Genomic DNA, 25,131 nt, shown 5'->3' on the forward strand with positions numbered 1-25,131 from the left:
AGAAGACATTAAATAAGACAAGATCACTCATTCTACAGATAATTGCCAAGAGTTAACACCATGTACATCACTCCTCCAGAGTTGAGCCAAGGAAGAAGAAATTCAAGAGTGTACAGCTACCACCATCTTCCATGACACAAATGTTGTCTTCTTCATTTTTTTTTTAAACCTGATACAGGGATACAGGAAGCATTACCTTGTTAATAAAGAATTCTAGAGCTTTTTTAAAACTTCTTTCTTTGTTTTTATTTCTTTATGCTCTAAAACATTAGTTACTTTGCCAAATTTTAAAATACACTGTCGAGATGAAAATAAGAGTAATTTGGTACAAACATGACTTACATATTTTTCACCCTAGATTTTTTTCCCAAGAAAAAGGAAATGACACGTGATTAATATAAGCAAATTAGAAAAATCAGAAAAGTATAAAGAAGAAAACGAATGACTCATAACCAGACCATTCAAAGACAATTACTGTTAATTGGTGTGCTTCCTTCCAGGCATTTTCTTTGTACATTTTTCACAAAACTGAGATCATAGTACATACGCAATTTCCCAACCATATAATGTAAACATTTCTCTATGTTATCAAAATGTCTTTGAAAACATTATCTCTAATGGCTCCATAATATGGCATTATGGAAATGAATTAAATATATAAAATATGGTGATTAATAGTGAAAGCTCCAGAGTAAAGCATCATGGGCTCTAAGTCAGATGCTGCTGTTGGATGGCTTCTGTCTCAGGCAAGGTACTCTCTTCTCTGTGACTCGGTTTTCTTATGTGCATAAATGCAGTTTACGAATAGGGATAAATGCAGTTTTAGACCATATGAGTTCTATAAGCCATGCATGAAATAACTTAAGTAAAGCTTAGTTATGATCATAGTTCATAATGAGCACACAATAAACTACTTCTACTATTGCTTCTTAAGCATTCCACCTATTTGGTAGGTTTTGTTTCCCACCAAGACACATTATTTAAAACCACTGACGACTATAATTATTCACAGACATGTGTTCATCTTTAGAATATTTAGGAATATTTAGGAAACAATCAGAATCATGAATGTGAGCGCCCTTAAGGCTCTACCTATTGCCAGAAAATGCAGCTGTCTATATTTCCAGCATAGCACAGTGCTGTTATTCTAAACAGAGAAATAGTTAGGTCCAAATCAGGATCAGCTCTGAGACCTTGTCATCTCTTGCTACCTCTTCTTTGGTCATTCTTGTCTTTCTGAACCCAAAGACACATTTCTGGATCATTTCTAACTTTTTCCCATCTTACTTTTTTTTATATGCCAAATGAAGATCTCAACTGATTATTGTGACAGTTAAGTAAAATGATCTACATATATGAAAATGTTGTAGATGGTAAGCCCTTGCTGTTAACTATTATTAGTAAAATAATAACTATACCCCTAAGAGTATAGAAAATGATCAGTCTCACCGCTCCTCATTACTGTCAAGCATAATTATCTTAAAATATGGTTCAAATTTACATTTATTTAAAGTTAATTTTCTTCTTATATTCTCATCAATGGAAAGTACTCTGGTGCTTTCATTTGTTGTTTGGGGGGCTATTTCTAAGAGTCCAAATACATGGTATTTGTAGTTCTCTGTGTGAGACAGATGGGGAGTGGGGTGCAAGAGTAAAAAAATAAGAAACAAAAGAGACTGAGGTCTGTTAGTCTGTGTCTCGTTCCTCTTGAACTTGTTTGTTTCCCTGTGCTCACTCTGTTTCTCAGGCTCCCACGCCACCTGATTAATTTAAGAACTTTGCTGGACAGCATTGTTACATTTTTTTCACCCTAGATTTTTTTCTGTCAATCCTGAAACTCATCTTGGCTGGGAAACATCACTGATTGAGTCACCGTGTCAGTGAGTCTTGAGCACATATAGGAAGAGGCTGTGACATGGGCAGCGTTGATTTTATGTCCCTGTCTCCTTGCTTGTTCTCTTGTCTCCTAGCTGGATCCCTGAGTCGTTTTCCATGCCCAAGCTCTACCCTTGACAATCTGCTCATGCCTTATGGGTTCTTAGAATCACAGTCTACCATTGTCCCATCTGTTGGTGTGCCAGGATCTGAAGGCCACAGAGTAAGAGGTCCAAGCTTCCATTGCAACATTTCCTGAGATAGCCTGCCAGCCTTTCCAGTTATAGATTAACCCAAGGGACCTGTGTGCATCCCTGTGTGTTTCTGGATGCCAGATTTCCATGTATTACCTGCAAAATAAACATTTTCCTCCAGAGAGCATATCATTCTTCTTGAAATTTTAGACCTCAGACTGTTTAACAAACAGGCCCCGATTTTGTCCAACATTTCCTCTACTTGCCATAGCAATTGTGATAAATTATAATAATATGGATAGTGCTTGCTGAATATTTATTCTAAGGCATTGTACTAAGTGGTCCTTAATCACTTTCTAATGACATCATCCGGATGAGCAGAGAGGACTGGCCCAGAGAGGTTGAGTAGCTGACTCGAGATCACACAGGTACTAGTAAATTGTAGAGCCCTGAGTTGAGTTCAGGTAGCCTGATGTCTGAGCTCATTCACTCAGCCATAAGATGAGATAGGGAGTAACCTGAGATTCCCATGTTGCTGCCCCACATTCTCCCTGGTTCTGTCTATAATTGTTATTTGATTTGGCTTATTGGGAAGTTGGTTGTTTTTTGTTCTGCAGGACTGCCTTTGCTGGGTGAGAGCCTCACCAGCCCATTGTGTGACTCTCTTCAGTGTCTGCCCCTCCTACTTGCTTTCTAAGCAAATTTCCTTTTACTCGGATCTTAGCTTCCGACCTGCCCTTTCTGGAAGGCACTTAACATTCTAGTATCTAGTTAATTTTTTGTATTTAACTTACTTGCATCTGTTCTTGAAGGTCAAACACACAATGTCTTCATCTTTAGGACCTTCAAAGCTTAGTCTGTTCTGGGTGCTATAAAAGTCACTGGAAGCCAGGGATCTTAGAAACAACTGAAGTTTCTTTCTAATATTTCTGGAAGTTGAGGAGCCTAAGATCTAGGCATTGAGAGATGTTATGCCTGGTGAGAGCCCGTTTTCTAGTTCATTGGTGTGGGAGATCTCTACTTGTACATATTATTTATATACATGGAGTACAAATAATAGCACTTAGCACTGTAGCAGCTAGCAACGCAGCGCTATGCCCTCCTCCATTTTTTTTTTCACTTCAAGGGCATTGAAGTTAATACGGATGTGATCGTCACTGACCTCAAGCCATAATGCTGACAGACCTCCATGTGTGGATAGTGAGGCAGTCAGGCTGACAGTCTGAAATGTCTGACACCTCTTGCCTCCCCTCCCTGTTGCAGAGTATGTGACCTCAGCAGAGGTGGAAAAGCAGATTGTGCGTTTGGCTTTAGCCCTTTCCCTAGTCTACCACAGCAGGTTCTCAGCAGTGGCAGATTTAATGGTTACCGTTTGACTATTCGCAAGCAAACCCAAATTGCATGAAATGTAATAAATTGTCATTTTGCTGAGATAGGACTTGGAAAATGCCATGCTATTAGGTTGGGGTGTGGTTGCGAGTCACTTAGATGGTGAGAGATTTGTTGTTTTCTGCCTATTATGACAATGTATTTTACGGAGGTGATTATATGCTACAGGACTCACGAGCGTGGGGATTTCCGGATTCATCTTGCACAGATACCAAAGGTTACCCTGTGTGCATGGCGGCCAGCAAAGGGAGGCTTCTCTCTGGTCCTGCTGCAGAATATAAGCAATAAGCAGGGAAATGACTTTCCTTTTCTATAGCAGCTCTGCAGGTCAGTGGCAGCAATCCCCCTAGGAATCCAAAAAAAAAAAAGCAACAGAGCTAGTATTGTCCAATTAGCCTGTGTTTCATTCACCTGCTCCAAATACTTTTACTGTGAAATCACAGCTGCTACTTTTGGATTAGACTGCTATTATCCTGATAAAGATGGAAATCATGGGTTTTCATCTATAGATATTAGGGGATTTAAAAAAAAATATTTTCATTTTCCATCCAGACTTTTAATATTGCATATACCCTCCGTGAGTGTGACCTACCTACATCCAATATAATCATTTATTCAGCAGGTTCAAGGATTAGCTTCTTTTATACCTGGTGTCAGCAGCCATGGTGTCTGCTGCTGCCTAGACTCTCCAATGACAGCAAAACCCGAGAAGTCTCAGGGAGGTAGAGTGCTCCTTACAGACCAAGAGTCCATTATTTTAGAAACCACGCTTCAAAGCAATTTCTCAAAGTTTACTGTCTTAGTTAGGGTTTCTATTGCTGTGAAGGGACACCATGACCATGGCAAATCATATAAAGAAAAGTATTTAATTGGGGATGGCTTACAGTTCAGAGGTTTAGTCCACTGTCATGGCAGGAAGCATGATGGCATGCAGGCAGACATGGTGCTGGAGAGGTAGCTAAGAGGTCTACATTCAGATCTGCAGACAGCAGGAGGAGAATGACACTGGGCCTGGCTTGAGCTTCTGAAACCCCTAAACCTGCCCTGGTAATACTCTATGACCAGCATCTCTGTTGCTGTTTGCAGATGTCATTGAAGATGATGCCGAGGGATGGAGGCCTCTCACTTCTCTTTAGTTACTGGTGACCATGTCACTTGGTCTAGAGCTTCTGGTCCTCAGTAGTGTTCCAGGGGCATTCCTGAGCTTCAGTTGCCAGTAGTTGTACAAGAAATCTGAAGTGTTATGTCCCCCAGTACTCAAGGAGGCAGAACCAGCCAGACCAAGAATGTTGAAAGTCCTTGAGCCAAATATTTTCATTGTGGACATCTTCTTCTGTTTACCCTAATGAGCTGTAGCAACATTGTCATTTTCTTTTAAAATGAGTAAATCTAAAACAGCCTGGAAAGTAGTGATTTACATGCACTGATATTTTTCTTCTTCTTCTATGAGTTGGAATGTTTATTCTTAACTTGTAAAAACTAATATGGAGACCAAAAGTTTGAATGAAGAGCCTTTGAGAGCTTCTCTGAACTGGCCACTGACATAAGACTCTGTTTGCAGTTCACCCCCCCCCCATTGGTTGGTTGTTCCTTGGAGAGTTGGAGTTCCAGTGTTTTCATCCTTTCTGAATCATAAAACCAATGTGCTATGCCTACCATTCAGGGCCAGGAACCAGCATAACACATTTTCTAGTCTTCTCTTAAGAATTCTGAAAGGTACCCGTCAGAGCAGAAGGTACTGACTCCTCTGTCTACCCGTACTGGAGAGACACACCAGGGCACCTGCTTCCTTCTGCGCACACATCCAAGTGCCCTTCCTGCTAAGGGCTAGCCTTGCTGTCTCAGAACCTTTAAAGTCAGGCCTTTGCCTGGGGCTGAGAAGACTTGAGGTTTCCATGGCTTCAGCATCCAAATCAGGGTGTAAGCTGGCTGACGCTGCTTCCCTAGGTGGTCATGAAGGGCGACTTCTACTCTCAGCATGGTAGACAGACCTAACAGTTGGAGAGGAGCTTCTCACACACTTCCCAGCCGAATGCTACATTGTTAGTGAGAGAAAACCAAGTCGTGAAACTACATTGTAAAATATTAACACCAAGCTCCCTGGAAGCTGGGGATGTGGATATTTATTTTTTTCTGTAGAGCTTCCTGGTTTTTTCCTTCTTCTTTTTTTTTCTTCAGACTTTCTATAGCAAAGCTGAAGTATATTTTAAATTATATTTCTAACAGATGCACTGAAGATGTACTGCGTGAAGGCAAATAGCTGTCCCGACATTCCTTCACACTCGCTGGCTTCAAATTACTGTCTCTACTTGCAGAGCCAGGCTATTTGGATGGGGGTGGGAGCCAGGAGGGGAAAGGGAGGAGGCCACCATGAGGGCCATTGAGTTCCCTCTCTTCAGACATTGCTCTGGCAGCTAATTCCAGGGTGCTCATCTGTATGGTGGCAGCGTGACTTTTGTGTTTTCCCCAAGGTATTTTATAGCCTTTTTACAGTGGCGCTGTGAATAACTTTCTCTCTGTAACTTCCAAACAGTGAAAAATCTCAGGTCAGTCCTCGTGCCTCTTCACTTTGCTTAGCTTCTCTGTGTTAGGCCTGTTTCACATTGCTAGTCCCTCACCTGCTGTCTCACCTTCACCTCTCTCATTTTCCTTTTCGTTCTTCTGTTCTTCTCCTTTTGCCTCAGTTCCTAATCTTTAAAGGGGAAAATAAACTACATTTGTCAAAGCTGGCCTCCTCTACAGTCAGCCCACACTGTGATGAGGAGAGTCTGCAGATCCAGATCTAGCAGGAGCGAGATGCCTCTAAGTTCTAGGGAAAGCTGCAACCCTTCATGTTTCCAGAGGGAAATTCAGGGTTCAAAGCCAAACACAACACAAGGGTCTGGTCCCTGAGTTCTAGGTACCCTCCCTGTAGGAAAGTTGATAATAATGCCACACAGAGGACACTGGAATGTCAAGTGAAAAGACAGATGAGTCTTGCCATGTCATTCCTGGCTGACCTGCCATTCTCAGGAAAACGTTACAGGCATCCATGTCCTATCTTTCAGTTGACACGATGCCCACAAAGTCCTGGTCTGGACCAATCTTAAGGAATGAGATAGATGCTATGGACTGAGAGATCTGTGGGTTTGAATAGGCCTTAGCCTTCTGCAGCCTCCAACACTAACCTACTCTCTTACTCTGCTTCACTCTAGCTGTCTACACTAATTCTTATCTGAAGCATCAGCTTTTCAGGTGTCTTCTCCTAGCCTTCCTAAAAGTTAAACTTTCCCTCTTGTCCTGTGAACAGCAGTGGTCACTGGTACTCTTGACCCCTATTGCAGAGTTTTGGAGTGAGAGTTAGAAGAGACCATAAAGGCGTAGTCCTCCCGTTTCTGCATCCAAAGAGCTGCACATCCTCTTCTTCCCAGCACACAGGGCAAGGATTTGCAGAAGTGTGGCTGTAGTATGTTAATCTGTTTTAAACTCCCCAGCATTGGATTCAAGAAGGAAAGACACAGACACTCAGACAAACACACACACACACACACACACACACACACACACACAGCCTTATTTTTAAGATGCCTTATTTTTAAAATAAGGTTTAAAATTAAAAATTTTAAATTTTAAATTAATCTTAAATTTAAAAATAAGATGCCTTATTTTTAACTTGGCAGGATGTACCATCATCTAGAAAAGGGTCCTCAACTCAATGGTTGTGCCACTCCCTAATTCCACATGGCTAACACACTCTCCTCTAATATTCCTGAGTTAACACTTACTAAATCTAAATTTCATCTTTGCTGTCCTGGACCCTGTTGGGCAGCCATCCTGGGGCTGCTCCCCTGCCCCCCCCACACCTACACATTGGCTGTCTCTCCCTCAAGTTTCTTTCCTGTGTGGTCCATCTCCTATGCCCTAGTCATGGTGGATTCCCCTCTTCCTCTTTCCTTGGTCCCTTCTGGGAATCCTAAAATCCCTCCTCTGTGTCCCTGCCCAGCCATTGGCTGCCGGTAACTTTATTGACTAGTCAAAACCAATTGGAGACAGGCTTCCTTTAGTCCTACGTGTGAGACACTGTAAACAGGGGTTTTTTTTGGGGGGGGGGTGCGGGGGGACATAATTAGCATGAGAACACACACAAGCTACTACATTAGAAGTATGGGTGACTGCCTTTATTCTAATGCTTAAGGCTTCAACCCTTCACTGCCATCTGCTGCTCTCCACACTCTGGGCTCCTTTGCCTGAAGCTCTAAGAGGGTTGTGTTGATTTCAGTTGTCAACTTGGCAAGATGTACAATCATCTAGAAAAGGGCCCTTGGAGGGATAACTAGGTTAGCCAGATGGGGCTGGGAAGACCCACCATGAATGTAGGCAGAAACATTTTACAGGCTGAAATCCTAGACTGAACAGAAAGAAAGAAAAGTATGTATTCCTGCTCATCAGTGTCTGCTCCCTAACTGTGGACACAGTCACCTCCCTCAGCTCCTGACACTGTGACTTCTACATCATGATGCACAGTCCCCTGTAACTATTAGCCAAACTAAAGCCATTTTCCCTTGGGTTGCTTTGGTCAGGACATTTTCTCACAGCACTAGAAGAGTAACTAAGGCAAGTGTGGTATTTGCTACTGCCCACAAGGTCAGCTTAGGTTCCAAGAACAGAGACAGACACCTAAGAGTTGTTCAGGACCTGGTAATTGAATGAATATATCTCCGCTGTGTATGTTTTGGTTCCTAGGCCTCAGACATATTACTTAGTCCCTTGGAAAATGAAAATAATAAGATCCCAGTCATTGCAAGACACTTCACAGGAGTCTGGCATGGACAGTCTGTGCCAACTACACACACACACACACACACACACACACACACACACACACTGAGAGAGAGAGAGAGAGAGAGAGAGAGAGAGAGAGAGAGAGAGAGAGAGAGAGAGAGAGAGAGAGAGAGAGAGAGAGAGAGAAAGAGAGAGAGAGAGAGATATGCTTCTTACATACATTTGCTTAGTTTAGTTTGGGGTTTTTGTTTGTTTGTTTGTTTGTTTGTTTTTGTTTTGTTTTCATTCCAGAGCATTGTAGAAAGCACTAGAAACACATGTGTCCCTGTTTCTTTCCCTTCCTGTTTTCTTCGCTTTTTCCATGGGGACACAAAAAGGAGAAACAGAGGAAAAAGAGATCAGCTTTCTCACTCTTTGTGTGTGAGGTGACCTTGGGTAAAGCGTGTCCCTCTCCGTGCTTCAGCCTCCTTGTATATGTGATGGGAAGACATAGACAAATTGCCTTTATGGTCCCTTCCAACTCTCACTCCGAAGCTCTGCAATAGGGGTCAAGGGTACTAGTGACCACTGCTGTTCACAGGACAAGATGGATGGAAGCAGAGGGTGATGGAGTATCCGAGAAGGGCAAAGCAAATTAGTTTGTTGGCCTATCTGTTTTAATCCAAGCCAAGTTTATTTTAGTAATACAGGTGAAGACTACTTGAAAATGTATCATCATGACAATGTCCCTTAGTAAGAGCACAAGGATTTCTGGTATACTTTTGTTCAGAAGAGCCTGAGGGCTTTGTGTATGCTGTCTCGTTAATTCTCAGAGCATCTGTAAAGTTGGATAGGAAATCCTGATGAGTTCCCTTTTATACACCATGAAACAAAGCTTCAGAAAAGGTTAAGCAGCTTCCCAAGATTGTGCAGCAGCATCCTGGCTTTTAGATACATGGGTTCTATCTAGCACACCAATCTGTGAGAGCTCAGCTTCTGATCCCTGGAGGATGGGCATGAGAGAATCTAGATTGTGGTCTCCTGAATAGACTTTTCTCCTTGAACTAAGATGGGTGCTAAGTACATGAAGAATGACAGAAAGGACTTGAGATTCTTAGAAAATGTTCTGTGCATTTCCATCCCTCACCCCAAGAATCCTCATGGACCAGCCAATGCCTTATCTCAAGAGCCCAGGGCATTGAACTTATGCTAGTTGCTGTGGAAACAGTGCTGTGTGAGCCTGAGGCTGTGAAGAGCGAGCTGCCATGACTGAAAATGTATGTTTCTGAGTCACCTTCCTAGCTGACCCAAAGAACTTGGAGAACACTGGAAGCATATGTGATCAGATCCATCTCCTATGGTATTGAATTCAGTGTCCCAGTTCTACAAGGGAATTGTCATGTGTAGGGACTTATGTTACAGAGTGGTATACTTGGCTGGTCCACAAATCCAAGGATAGCAAGTGTGTACTCTATCCACATACTTTTTTTTTTAAAGATAAGATTTTGATGGCTCACCTCCATTGTTAATTTTATTGAATTCGCACACATCTATGGATGTGCTTCCAGAGAGGTTTAAGCAAGGAAAGACCCACTTCACCACCCCATGAGCTTGGGTTCCAGACTCAGTGAAAAGGGAGAAGCATGAAGCTGAGTGCCTCCATTCAGTGCTCTCTCTCGTCTCTCTGTCTCCTCCCTCTCTGGTTCCTGTCTATTGACATAATGTGACCAGTAACCTCATAATCCTAACACTATGCCTTTCCACTGTGATGGGGCATTGTGAGCCAGGATAAATTTTTCTTCCCTTAAGTTGCTTCTGTCAGTTTTATTTTTCTTCACAGCAATCAGAAGAGTAATACACTGATCATGTACAGGGTAGTTGTATTTCTAAGCCCAAATCTCTATATCTCTAAAAAGATGGTAACAGGGTCATTGTAAGTATCATAGATTGGACGGCACTGGAGGGCATGCCATGGTAAATGTACAAGTAGTTACTATCACTTTTCCATGTTGGAGATCTCTTCCTGAAGGTGGCTGATGTCCTTCCCAGAGTGTTTTGCTGCATGATCCCAGTGGTCTCCTTGGTAACTGTCACTTTTAAACTCAAAAGAGGTCGAGAGAAGGGCCAATTGTTCTTGAATGGTTTATAGCCTCTTGTCCAACATCCCTGGAGACTGCTGGACTCACAGTGGGTGATTATCCCCATAACTACTCCCTTGCTCCAAAAGAGAAAGGTCTTTTGTTGATGGACTTGATTTTGCAGGCTGGCCCATCTTTGTGTCACTTTCAGGACATTAATTATTTAGTGCCTGGTAAAGCTCTCTGAGATCACAAGATGAAAGGCCTAGTGGCAGTTCAAAGTCTTTCTTTTGATTATTATTCTAGTCAACATATTTTCAGGGGAGAAAATAGGTTTGAGATCACAGGAGAGTGAATGTCATGAAGAGCAGTGCATAAGCAAGTCATAGAAACAGAGCCTGAGCAAGCAGTCATGGTGCCCTGGTAATGGAGGCTCTTGGGATGTGGGCACAAGTGTGGGCACAGAAGGGATGTGTTACAAATCAGGTCACCTAGAGAATCATACACTCTCTTTTGTTCTCTTGGGTTAGTAAACATGTTAGTTAGTTAGTAGTGATCAAGCATATCAAAAACAGAGAAGATATTTCACAGGCAGGTCAGGAGCGGCTTGGTTAGGACAATGAAGTCATCTCTAGTTAAGACAAAATGCCATGGCATAGGATTGTCTGAAAAGAGAGATAAATTTTGAAGAGGGCATGAAGTGCAACAGTCTTCGTGATTTGACTTTGGCCATGAATTGTGAATTACCAGAAGCCTACACAGATGTGCTATTTTATCTGATGAAATAGGTCTAAGTCCTGAGCTGACTTGGCCCAGGACACTGAACAGCCTATTTTGCACAAGACTAAACAACAACCTCCAAGGGAGGGAGGGAGGGAGGGAGGGAGGGAGGAAGAAAGGGAGGAAAGGGAAGGAAAGGAAAGGGAAGGAAAGGAAAGGAAAGGAAAGGAAAGGAAAGGAAAGGAAAGGAAAGGAAAGGAAAGAAAGGAAAGAAAGGAAAAATGAAATCCAACATGAACAATACATCTGAAGGCTAGAATTTGTGAATAAAGTTAATGTACTATTGCAATGCATGGTCGTAAACATCCAAGGTAGCTGATACCACATGTTTGAAGAGTAGTCTAAATGCCCGTCCTTGGGCAGCCTCGATGGTCAAGCAGGCAAGGACCAAGTTCAAGATTTACTTGGCATAAGATGAATCCTAGATCAACTGTTTTGATGGGGGTCCGGCTGATGGAGTATAGGGACCTTAAGGGACATAGATTTGATTGATCATTTAAAAGAGGATTTCCTAGATGGTGACACATATATAGTCCCAGAAAGCCAGCCTGGGCTCTGTAACAACAAATAAAAGCAAGAAAAACAAAAAAAATTAAAAAAAGAAAAATCCTATAGGAAGGCAGAGGTGAGATATCTTAGGTCTATATTAGATTGGACAAAAGCTTAGAGACTAATAATAAGGTTGTAGAACATGTGAAAGATTATGAATGGGGAAAGACATGGGAGGGTTGTCTATTGTTATAATAAGAGAGCATGACCAATGTAACTTATAAAGGAAAACCTGTTTTACAAGATTTATTCATTTATTTTGTGTATATGAGTACACTGTAGCTAACTTCAAACACACCAGAAGAGGGCATCAGATCCCATTGTAGATGGTTGTGAGCCACCATGTGGTTACTAGGAATTGAACTCGGGACCTCTGGAAGAGCAGACAACGCTCTTAACCTCTGAGCCATCTTTCTAGCCCCTAAAGGAAAACCTTTATTGGCATTCACAGTTCAAGAGGACGAGAATACATGATCATCATGACACAGAGCATGGGAGTAGGCAGGCATGTCACTCGAGCAGTATCTGAGAGCTAAGTCTTACAGAAGCAGCATGCAGAGAGAGGAGAAAAGAGAGAAGAGAGAAGAGAAGAGAAGAGAAGAGAGAGAGAGAGAGAGAGAGAGAGAGAGAGAGAGAGAGATATTAAACCTCAAAGCCTACTCCCAGTGACTCAGCTTCTCCAAGTCCCAGCTCCTAATCCTTCCCAAACAGTTCCACCAACTGGGTACCAAGCAACCAAATACATGAGCCCAGGGGCGGTCATTTTCATCCAAAGCAACACAAAGGTCAAAAGCAGTGAAATCGTTAGGCTTCAGGTTTACATGCTTCAGTCATTTGTGTGTAAAGGTTTCTCTGTGCTTATGTACAGGACTCCCTTCTTGGTGTGTCTCTACCTTTCAGTAGTCATTATTTGGCGTAATTAACTCTCTGAGAGCAGGGGCCACAGTAGTGATTTCCTTTGTGTTCCATGGTGTTAATTTTAATGCTGTGCCTTGAAAGGAGTCCCTGCTTTCCCAGGCTGACAGATGTGCTTCACCACTGAATCAACTCCACAGTTATAACCAGGATCTCTTGGGACATGGGGAAAAGCAAGAAACATGTGTTGAAGCTGACTTTCAGTGGTACAGGAGACTATTATGAGAGTAATTTTTGCTTTAGGACTTGCTCTCCAAAGAAAAAGCATACACGTTTCTGGCAGGAAGGAGTGGAGAAAGGTGAGCCGGAGCAGGGGTTGTTTCATCCCATTCAGATTCCACCCCTGACACTAATAGCGCCTCTCTGAATGAGCCAGCTGGAAGAAAAATGTGAGAGCTTAGAGTATAGAAAGGCAAATATGCATGAACCAGAGGGGTTGTTAGCAAGAAGCTAGTTCAACCCCCTCGTTTTCCAGCCCAGCAGAGGTGTGGGAGGTCTGGTTCTTTAGGATAAAGAGTACATCTGCCATCTCCCTCTTTTCCTTTCTCTAAAAAAAATCACATCTCTGCTTTTTAGACTCAATTCACTGCCTGTTGCAAAACTCCATCATCACCAGTTAACACTTATGCCTGGCTGACTTCACCAAGAGTGTTCCTCTCCATCAACAGGTGTGGGCTAGCTCAGTAAATGTCAAACCATTTTCCTTACTGCCAGTCCCCACACGAGGCCTTCCCTGTGTTCTTCATACAACTCTGCCTGCTTACTACAGTGTGACATCTGGATGGCTGTTTATTTGACCACATTAGGCTTTGTCTTGTGTGACACAAAATCATTGTAAAATAATGCATTATTAAGTGTGTTTTCAAATGAGGTGGCATAGTGATTATTTTATTGTTGGAAGGAAAATAAATAACTAAAATGTGGACCAGGATGGCACAAGCACTCCAGGGGTGTTTCAAATAGACGCACTTGTTACATTTTATTGATGTGGGTTTGTAAAACATGGTTCACGGGGGAACATAGGGCAGTCACATAAATAGCTGGCTCACATGCCATAGCTTGTTATTACTTCTATTGACACAAATATGATAAATCCACTGTTATGTAGATTGGCTTAGATTAATGGACACACTGCAGGACACATAAAAAAATGAAGATCTGAAATATAGACATAACCTATTGGATGAAATTTGGGTATTCAAGATAGTTGATAGTCAATAGTCATCTAGTGAATAGCAGAAGAGTCCTCTGAGCAAGCATTTTACTTTTTAGACGTTGTATTTAGTGATACAGGATCTCCTCCATATTGGAAAGGAACTTGGATTCTACAGAGGGTATAGAAGCATAAGACATTAAGACATAAGTGGCTGGGGAGATAGCTCAGTTGGAAAGTGCTACACTAGCTTGGAGGACCTGAGTTTAAACATCTGTTTTAGTGCTTGTGTGAAAGCTAGGTGTGGTGATGTATCCCTGTAAGCTGTGTTGTCTTGCTAGCCAGATAGTCTAGTAAATTGGTGAACTCAGGTTTAATGAAGGGACCCTGTCTCAAGTAATAAGGCAACGAAAGTATCTTTGGCCTCCAGACGTACGAGTACATGTGATCAGGAACACATGGGCATGCACATACACTCGCCTACATCCACACACAGAATAGCATAGTCAGTATTTAAATAGTGTGTCACCTTCACATGTTGTCTTGTTTTGCCCCTACTGAAACCTGGGAAATTTTAGAACATGTTTTATTTATATTCTTATCATCATTTTCAGAAAATTGATATTCCTCCAAGTATGTATTGAATCTGAGGTTAAGTAACTAATGTAAACAGTTTCAAAATTACTAATATTCTTCCAGGACTTTCTTTCATTCATTTGACAAGTATTTGTTGAGTGCCTACTATGTACCAAGTCCGCTAACAGTAATGACTAGTTCCAGAATATATATATATATATATATATATATATATATGAAATAATAGAAGGGGGAGGGAAAGAGTGGTTTATAATGAATGTTGGATTCTCAACAGTGATCAGGGAAACTTTTTCTAAGGAAATACAACTGTACAGAAGGAAAGGAAAGAGTGGCCACATGTTTCTGAGGTGAGGTTAGAGACTGGTCCATGCAGAGCCCTGGGATGAGAGTGCCCCTGATGAATTTGAAGAACAGCAAGGCATCCTATAAGCCTGAGCTCACAGGAAAGGGAAAATGGTTAGACATGAAATCAGAGCACGAACTAGGGGTCAGATCATATGGAGTTCTTTGAAGCTAAGCAATAGAAAGAAATTTCCAGGGGTGGATTGTCAATCTAACTGATGTGTGAAGGACAGATTGCAGGGAAACCCGCTGGGTTGCCACAGACAGCAGTAGTCAGGTTGAGAGGTGATGGAGAGAAAGCATACAGTTCAAGTGGAGCCATCAAGAATGGTGGATGAATTGACAGGAAGTGTGAGACTGCTTCTCAGCTTTTGGCCCAAGGAGCTAAGCATTAGTATTAACTAAGATTCTGAAATCAGCTTTAGGTAAAAGGTATAAAGACTTTGAGTTTGCCCATGTGACATCTGAAATGTTTATCAGGCAAGAAAATGGACAGACAATAAAATGGAGATCTGATGTAGGTGAGCAGATATATTTTGCATTTTCAATGAGTGACTGGGCATGGAGATATAAGTCTAGTAACATTGCATAGAGATGGTATTTAAATCTGTGCAACTGCAGGAGATTTTCCTGGCAGTGAGTTTAGATGGAAAGAATACCCATGTTTCTCAACACTTACAAAAGCCTCAAAAGGGAAGGCAAATATCCCACAGATTTTTTTTTCTTTAAAGTTGAGCTTATTTTCACACCAGGCAAGGAGAAATTCACTGAGTGGTTCTCTAAGGGAAAAAAAAAAAGCATCTTGAGTTTTTGAAGGTACTAATGCAATGTGAATGAATATGCAGATCTAGATTGCTGTGAGTTTCTTTAAAGTCATTCTCTTTATTGATCAGCCAAGAGTTCTCAGTTAGGTCCTGGGATACCTTGAACTTCTTGGTCATTGGTCACTGCCATTTGGTCAGAACCACTGAGACACAGTATAATGTTTAGCTATAAAATTTCCCAGACAAGGGCTGGCAAAAAGTGGAGAGTTTTCTGTTTAGTGTGGGCCATTTGGCAAAGAACAGTGAGCAGGACCTCTGGCCAGTGTTAGAAGCAACCATGGACTGAGTGACCAACTGTGTTATAAGATGTTCAAGAAGCAGGGAAGTGTCAGCTGGGTCAAACACTGTGCAGAGGGTTTGGAAGATCAAGATTAGGGTTGGCAGTGAGTGGAAACAACAAAATCTTGCTTTCTTATAAAAACTATATTTTAGGGAAGGTGTCAGGAAGAATGGAGAGACAAACTCATGGAGAGATTTGGCTTTAGAGGAAAGCCGCCATGTTGTTAGTGTCTGAAGAAGAGTCTAAAGATGGTTCATGCTTTCTGTGGTTGAGATGAGCCTGGTACTTTGTGAAGGGAATAAATCATTGATTCTGGAGCCAGGGGGATCCATTGCAACAGCAGACTTCTTGAGGATAAGATTAGCACCCTGAGAAGGGATTGATACTACAGCGGATCCTTCAAATAGGAGTGGTGGTAGTGCACCCAGGTTCTAATTCCTGGTCATGAGTACATATTTCAGTTTCCTCAGTGAACTAAGAAACAAGGCTGTTGACTGAAAAGACGAGTGAAAGAGAGGCTTTGAAGATCTAAAGCTGGAAATAGCCATGCTAGAATGACTTGGGTTGGCCAGGGTATAGAATGGGATTTCTAAGCAGTCCTGGGCATTCCTGTTGGTGCATTCAAAGTGAGATTTATCAGCTTCATTGTGTATTCCTCTCCTCCTCCTCCTCCTCAGCACCACATCCAGCTGCTTCCAAACTGCTGTGAAGGAGCAATAGGCAAAGTCTTTAAGACGGTGGGCACAGGAATGACTATAGACAGACAGAGCTGGAATCTAAGCTAAAAACAGCATGGAGGGAGTGGGCAGAAAGAGAACGGTGCAAAAACTTGGCGTCTTTACAATGTCTCAGGACCCTGAGGAGCCTAAGGAGGATTCAGGGGATCATTAGAGGGAGGAGGCATCTTACAGTATTCGGTCACTAGTCCCCCAGTCCAGGGGGAGTTTCTTTCCATTTACCTCCTTAGGCCACCAGTGCTGCTCACTTGGGTACCAGGAAGCTCATCTCCTGCCCACACTCCTCTCTTTCCTGTCTACCCTTCATTCCCTGGAGTCTAAGACTCATCCTGCTTTAGCTAGTGGCTTAATTCACATCTTGCCAACTATAAACCTTTGCTCAGTGTGTGCTGCCAAGGCCCTGTCCACTCCACAGCTTCCCATTAGAAGCATCTTCCACAGTAGAAGCCCAAAGAAAAGTCAGCCTGTCTCCATCCTAGGCTTACAGTAAAAACAAACTAGATTCATTCTTGTTTTAGAGTAAATTTTTGCTTCTCAAGGATTGGGCTATGCCCCACCTATAACCTTAACTACAAATGGTTCTATTCTGACTGTTTCAGAAAATGGTAACTATGGCTTTGTTTCAAAATGCTGTTATGACCATCTTGCAACCCTTTGTGTCAAAGGGTTATGACTACTTTGTTGTTCTGCTCCTGCAATCCCACCTATTTGCTTGACAAATTCCCCATTTAGCAACCCTCTACCCCTGAGCTATAAAGACCCAATCCTGCCCATGTTCATTGCTGATCTCTTGAACCCAGACTTAGGAGGAGGCAGCCCATGTACATGAATTTTTAAAACTGTGCTTTAATTAATTGCATGCATTAATTAATTGCATGCTTTGATTAATTTGCCCAAGATGATTTGGGTTGGTGGTCTTTCTCCTCAAATCTTTGGGATTAACATCCACCCTCACACCCTGCTTCTCTTCATTAAATGGCTTGCTTCTTAATGCATAGTTTTTCTTTATGCTCAAAGGCCCCTTTCCCACCAGGAACAAAGATAAGGAGGGGTAGGGACTCTGAAGGGAGCATGTAGCCCCTTTACTCTGCACTGAGCAGTGAGAGTATTTAAGCCTGTGTGTTCTAAAGTGATGCACATTCAATGAGCTATGATTAGCATTTTCTCCTGTCCCAAATGCAGGCAAGTTCATTATGTAGGCTGTGTTCTCCTTGGTCGTCACCTTTTCAGGTATGCAGGCAGGGGTGTCCTTTTGCTATTTTCTCATTGGTTATCCCACAGTTTCTTCTGGCTAAATCACTATGCTCAGCTTCCCCAGGGACCTACGGCAGTAGTTCTCAACCTTCCTAGCACTGAGACCCTTTAATACAGTTCTTCATGTTGTGGTGACCCCCAACCATAAAATTATTTTTTGTTGTTACTTAATAACTGTAATTTTGCCAGCATTGTGACTTGTGATATAAATACCTGTGTTTTCTGATGGCCTTAGGTGACCCCTTTGAAAGTGGTTTTTGACACCCCCTCCCAATGAGGTTGTGACGTATAGGTTGAGAGCCATTGTTCTAGGGGTTCCTGTGAGCCCAGAGTTCTACGAGTTTCTGTAAGGGCAGTATACAACTTCCTGTTCTTATTCTAGTACCCAGCATCGAGGATGTCCAATATTTTGTTGGACTTTGTAGTTCTATAGCAATGAGTAAACCTCTATCTGTAGAGACAACCTACAGTGCTCTCCACATCTCCTTGTTGGGTCATGATTCAGCCAGCCATCAGAGACTTGCATTTTGAACGCTTTCAGATACATTTTTTTTTAACCTGAATATATTACCTGGACCTCTTCCAGGTTAAAAGAGTCATCTGCCATTCTTTGCCCACTCAGACTCATAAGTGCTTCCTGAAGTCTACCCTTTCCTTCTCATCCAGGAAAAAGTAAATACCATTCCCAAACAGAAAGGTTATGAAAAATGACATCATTTGCAAACATCGCAGACACTTAGTCTTGGTGTTCCTTCAAGACTGATCAAAATGTGAGCTAAGCTGATGACTCGGGAAGAGTTGACAGTTTTTCTTCATATTCATTCACTACAGAGGCTTAGTTGTCATCTTCTCAGACCCTTAACTCGGTGGCCATGCTTGGTGGTAACCTCTGACCTTGAACACGACTTATGGAGCCCTGGCAGGCATTGTAGAGAACCAGTGTCTACTTGCCAACAGTTTGTGGGGACCCCTGTGGAGTGGCCCTACATGTTTGGGCATTAGCATCAGGCTGACCTGGCGAGTTGACTCTCTGATGTCCTGCCCTCTGTCTAAGTCTTCAATAAAGGTGCCTCAGTCTACTTAGCTTCAAACTGAGGGGACAAATAACAGGCTATTGTAAGAAGTAAATGAAATCATATGTTTAAAATATTTAGTGTAGTACGTAGGCCATATCTGCTTAATTCATCCTATTTTCTTTAATTCTATTTATTTGTATATGCATGCACGTGCATGCTTGCATGCCTGTGTGCATTATTTCCTTTTCATGTGTTATGGGTGTATGTGCAGGTGTTGAAGATGCATATGTAGCCCAGAGAACACCACGCTATTCCTCAGTAGCTGTCCACCTTGTTTTTCAAAACAGGAATCTCTCAACAGTATGCATCTTCCTGAATAGGTGAGGCCTCTGGGAGCCATCTGTCTCTGCCTCTCCAGTGTCTGGATGAAATACATTTGCTACTGACTGGGACTAGTAGCTTACCCCTTAAATCCCAGATACAGGAGGCAGACGCTGGCAGATTTCTTTAAGTTTGAGGCCAGCCTGGTCTACATTGCAAGTATCAATCCAACCAAGGCTGCATAGCAAAAACCCTAACTCAAAACAAAACAAAAGCCAAGCCAAACCAAACCAAACCAAGCATGTGTCAATACACACACACACACACACACACACACACACACACACACACACACGGATATATTGGTTCTGGAGATTGAACTTGGGCCCTTATCCTTGTGTAGCGAGTACTTTATTATTGAATGAGCTATCTTTACAGCCTGATTTATCGATATTTCTGTCTTGCAGATAGTCTTACTATGTCACCTCTGCTGGCCCCAAGTTCATAACCCTTCTGCCTTAGCATCCCAAGTGCTGATGTTACAGAGTATGTCTTCACATACAGTCATATTATTGATTCTTAAAATGTCTCACCCTACCCAAGAAAACTCATGTAGCCTTGAGTTCCCCTGTCTGAGTCTCATTGTCTCACTCTGAAGCAGTACGGGTGAAATAAATGCTCCCTAGAGCTTGCCTGCATAACTCCTGTGCCCTTACCATGCACTTTCTGAGCCATTTTGTAGAAATGCTACAGGAAGATGTAGCTCCAAATTCACTTCTAATTTCTAGAGACCAGATGTGAGAGGAAAGTAAAGGTCTCCTTCCTAGGCACTCAGGAGTCCTCTCCTTCAGATGTGTGAGAGGACAGGAATCATTTCTTACCAGTTAGAGCTAGAAGAGTATGGGGCCCTGTTGTCAGCTTTACCCAAGTGCCTATAGAAAGATTAGAGAGATGAAGCAGTATCAGAAAACTGCTATGGGCATCTTAGCCAGCCATTTTCAAAGTGCATGGTGAGGGGTCGATTCTGAAATGGAGAGGACAGGCATCTCATTCAGACACACGGCTAGCACTCTGTTGATTGAGCAATCTTCCCAACCTGAGTTTTTGTTTGTGTCGCCTTGCTTTTTGAGACAGTCTGTAGTTCTGAATTGCTGCTGCTCTAGAAGGTGTCTAAGAGGCTGCAAGGCAGAAGCAGAGAAAATGCTTTGGCCTCCTGTGGCTGCTGATTCCTCCCCTTCATCCTGTCATGACTGTCCTGTAACAGGACTAAAGGATGGAGCAGGGGTTTGCGCCAAGGAAACTGAGGAAAAAACCCTAGCTTCCTTCTTTCCCCCTTCCCTCTCTCAGCTCCACCACACATACCATAGCTGCTAAACAACCAATTTTCACACCTTTTCTTCTTAAAATAAAAAAAGAAGAAGAAGCTTTGCCCACCATAAAACCTTGGCGAATAGTGATAGCTAGAAGGGTTTTCAGGGAAGAGCGTGGTATGAACTTGCAGAGTGTGCTCATTTGCTTCGTAGATAGATAATAATGGCTTTTCACCACAAAACCCACTTGAGGTTCTGTTAAATAAAGAACTAATGCCATTCTGCTCTTTTCTCTCAGCCCCCTTTTTTTTTCACTCATGCAAATCAGAAACATTTGTCCTCTCTGGCTCTGTAGCCTCTCAGACATGGGAAACCCATAATGTAGCTCCCCTCCTCCCTGAAAATAACATAATTGTCAAGTACTCGTAGCTTCTGAGTGCAATTTCAACCCTCTCATTGATAAGGCAATAACCCAAGCAAACAACATCGGATGAAGTTACAAGCCTGAGTGTAGGGATAGAGGCATTATTTGAATGAGATGAATCGAAGTTCTCTATAAAGTTGCACAAATTCTTACCAGCAGAATAGACTTTGGATAGAGCTATTAGACTGAGCCCTTAAGCTGCCTGGCTTCTAGTTCATCTTCCAGGGAGCCTCAGCACGGACTTGCTCACAGTATTCAGACTTCTCAGATATTGCTCCCCTTAATAGAAAATGTACATCCCAGGCCTGAGATCCACTGTGTCGGTTCCCGCCTTAGCCTACTTGCTCATCGTCCTGTTGAATATCCAGGATGCTTTTTTATGAACATTCATTTTTGGTGATATTGAGTGACATCTAGAAGACCCATCCTAAGCACAAGAACCAATGTTCTCTCCTTTGTTTGTGTCCAGGTCACAGTTCCTTGGAGTCACTCTCAGAAATGCCTTCTCCTCCTGGTAACTTTGTGTGGAATCTGACCTGGACGATGAAAGACTCCTTCCCTTTCCTGTCTCACCGCAGTCGATATGGTAAGTGTGTGTTTGACAATTATGCATGACACACCTTCACTTTTAATTGAGGAAGCTCTGAGTCTCCACTTGTGGTCATTAGCCTTCCAGGAATCCATCAGTCCTCTATAGCAAGACACATGTTACTGTACCCTCTGATCCCCAAGGGTAACCAAGGACACCACCAGACCATTCCAGAAAGATGTTTTTTTTTGTTTTTTTTTTTTTGTTTTTTTTTTTTTTTTGCATTGTGAATCCAGGAGAAAGCTAAGGCCTTTCTGGCTCACACATTTCATCCTCCAAGCCTTCCTGATCTGGTTCCTTTCACTGTCCATTAGATCTGGTGTGTATTTGTATTTGATTGTAGTTTTCTGGATTTAAAGCTCTTACGTGTAGCATAAGAGTGGGTTATTATTAGGGAGGGCGCAGGTCTTCCAGGACCCCTTCTGTCATTCTGTTGTGTTTGGCTAACTTTTATTCTCAAACATAATCTCTGCTCTTTTGACTGTGCAACAGCCTCAGAGGTCAAGAGAGCTGGTTTAACTCAGTTGTACAGATGCACAAACTAAGCTTAACAGTATCCAAGTGGGCCCACTCATTTGTTTTCTTATACTTCTGTTGCCCCAGGAGGCCACCAGCTCCACTTGTGAGCAGCTGGCCTGTGAATCCTCAGGAAGTTGTCTTAACAAGGTATGCAATTATTCATTCTTGGTGCTCAGCCTCAAAGCTCACAGTAACAGGAGCTCTGCTGTTGGAACATCAGGGTTAGGAGAGAGTTGGGACTTTTCCAGGGAGTACCTACATTTCTTCATCTTTTTGGGGTAATCCCCTTGAGGGCAGGTACAATGCTGTGTTCACGTCCCATTTTATACCTTCCCTGGAAGATCCCGCTAAAGGCTTATGTATGATGAATGAAAGCAGAAGGCTTCCCGATATAGAATTCTCTCATCAGACCTAATTCAATTAAGTATTTATGAACCCAGTACAGTGCTGAGTTCTAGATGCCCTTCTGGGCATATTTACCTATTCCTGCTTCTCAGTCTCTGCCCTTGGGCCTAACCTATTTAAAGTACACCCAACAGAGATGTTCCACACGCTATAGAAAAGCTCCAGTCAGAAGCCTGCCATCCCTCATTTATTACACGGTTAGTCTTGGTTTGTATTAAAGGCACCTTTCATTTCAAATTGAAAGAAAGAAAAGCATAAAACCCCCTTAAGCAGTTTAGGATTCTACTCTGAGCTGAGATGCTATTTGCCACTCTGAGTATCCCCAGAGGGAGAGGAGGCACAGTGGGTTTTGGGAGACTCCAGATGAGAATTACTTCTTGATTTTACTTAAACCAGACACCGAATAGCATCTTATGATAAGACAAAGTATCTATAAATAATCAGAAACTTGTCTTTTGTGTGGTTGATGCTTTGTAACCAGATGTTTTATACAACTGGTCTTAAGATAACATGTGGAGTTTTCTCTCAAAGTCATGGATTATCGCTGGAGGAAAACTTTTATACAGTGTAGAATGTTTAAAAGTCTATCTCGTGTGTCACAGACAACAACTATTGGTTTCCTATAGAGGACACTGAGAGAGTTTGCAGATCAAAGGCAGAAAGCCTTTGGAGTTTAGTTAACACCCAACTTATGCACCACTTGCACAAGGTAAATCCATTTCCTCTCTCTTAGTCCCACCTTCCTTAACTGGAATGACTGGGGCAAAAACTAGATCAAGTGGTTTCTACAATCCCTCTCAAACTGCCCTCATGGCCCAGAAGCTCATGATTTCTGTTCTTTGTTGATCATACTTAAATTATTGGCCAGTTAGTGTCTAAGTGCTGGACCACAATGTCAGTGCCCCCTCCATCATAGTGTTGGTTCATGCTAGAAGTATTGGTGGCACCTTGATGAAGTATGGTAATGCTTTCAGAGCCTTTCCATCTTCTTGCCATATTTAGTTCTGGAGACCTGTGGAGACTGCATGATCACCACCAACACCTCCATTTCTGTGTCCACATCAGTGTGTTTACCACATGGCTACCCCCCTATGCCAGATGCTGGACCTGATGCAAAATTAAGGATGAGTAAGGCTGGGTCCTGGCTTCTCAGAGGTCATAGGCTAGATAAAGAAACCTGCAGGCAGCTGAGCCCATTGCCAGTGAGTGACAGTGAGGACTCACCCTGAGACCCAGCACAGAGAAAGATAATGTCAGATTTAGGGCTAGACTCCTATCTCCTAACGGTGTTTTGTGTGGCTCAGCCTCCATGTCTATGAATCAAAAAGGCCAGCAGGCTCATGGGTAATAAATTCATACCTTTCACCTGCCAGGAAAGACATTTCAAAAAATGTTAACAACTTCATTAATTTTAAGTCTTCAAACAAGGGCAGAGAAATTTAACTGGAAAATTGCTGCCTGAAGGGGTGTAGTTCTTCAGATTTGGAGACACCATGGAGTCTTGGCCAGCCTAGTGTGGAACTTCACATTTGCTTGACTGGCTTAAGCTTCATCCTGGGGTGACAGGTGGGGGTGGTGAAAGCAACATCAACAACCCAACCATGGATGACATGATTGACAGCCACAGGCCAATCCTCTCTCAGGCAATCTGTCCACTCTGAATGGAGAGTGGCTTTCTTCTTGCTAGTGTTTTATGAGAAGAGATGAGGTAGAAAGAGGCTAATAAGATTTACTCACCCCCAGCCTATAATTATCTGCTTGAGGAAAAAGTTTGACCTACCTTTTTGAAGGCTCCCAATATTTCTTCTAATTTACGTCGGGACCTTTTATGTTGTATAAAATATATTCTCTTCAGTGCCATTCAGTATCAGATTCCAGCTCTCTCTGGCCTCTGTCTTGAATGGCGTTAGCCAGATAATTTTATCATGGGGAGCTGAGAGCTACACATCCCTCTCCAAGGCTTTGAAAGTGGAGCAAGTCTTTGAAAGGGGATATATGAAGAAAGTTCACCCCCATATTTTTTCATCATTGGCTCTTATGTCTAGGCACTTAGTTGTAGGCTCGGCTGAAGGACTGGGCTCTGGGGAGGCACCCAGATACAAATGTCTTCCCCCAGCATGTCCTGCTGGGTGCTTCAAGAATAAAAATTCTGGGGTTGCAAAATGGAGTCTGATTTCCTTGGGCTCTAGAACCACAGAAACAGATGGTATTCTTTCTAACTTTAACTCTCATTTTTGGCCACTCTGGAGCTGAGGAACCAGATTGCTATCTTATTATCACTTTGTAAGTATGTTTATGTGCATAAGTGTATGTGTGTGAGTGCAGAGGACAACCTTGGGTGTCATACTTATGAACACTGTCTACCTCTTTTCAGACAGGCTCTCTCATTGGTCTGGAGCTCTACAGTTATACTAGGTTGCTTGGCCAGTGGGTGCCAATAACCCTCTTGTCTCCACATCCCTAGCATAGGCATTATGTGCATGGGCTGTATCATGCTTGCATTTTCCTTGGGTCTTCATACTTGCAAGGCGAGAATCTTATGAACTGAACTATACTTCCAGCTCCTGGATCAATATTTTAAACAGAATATCTAGAGATTATTCCCAGGATGACCAAAATAAAGGGTACTTCTATTCATTTTTAAAAATGTGATACTTTACAATACCCTCTCTCATGCATTTTTTCTCATTTAAGTGTTATTATGAAATTATAGTGGATGGAAATTATTTTATATTCCATGTTTACAGAAATATCAACGGAAGGTGAGAGTTTATTAGGAAGGCTGCTAAGTTAAAGAGAAGATAAATTCAATCTCAGATTCATGTATTCACCCCTTGCTG

General features: G+C 42.4%; 1 protein-coding gene across 1 annotated transcript in view; it reads left to right on the forward strand.

Annotated features, from left to right (window-relative positions):
• The window catches only part of Alk (ALK receptor tyrosine kinase), a 698,959-nt gene that overhangs the window by 181,557 nt on the left and 492,271 nt on the right, over positions 1 to 25,131 (forward strand). Inside the window, exon 2 of the mRNA XM_034514490.2 lies at positions 21,248 to 21,364. Coding sequence (XP_034370381.1) covers positions 21,248 to 21,364 — 117 coding nt within the window. The remainder of the gene's footprint in view (positions 1 to 21,247; positions 21,365 to 25,131) is intronic.

This window comes from Arvicanthis niloticus, chromosome 11 (assembly GCF_011762505.2).
Source record: "Arvicanthis niloticus isolate mArvNil1 chromosome 11, mArvNil1.pat.X, whole genome shotgun sequence".
Classification (NCBI taxonomy): Eukaryota; Metazoa; Chordata; class Mammalia; order Rodentia; family Muridae; genus Arvicanthis; species Arvicanthis niloticus.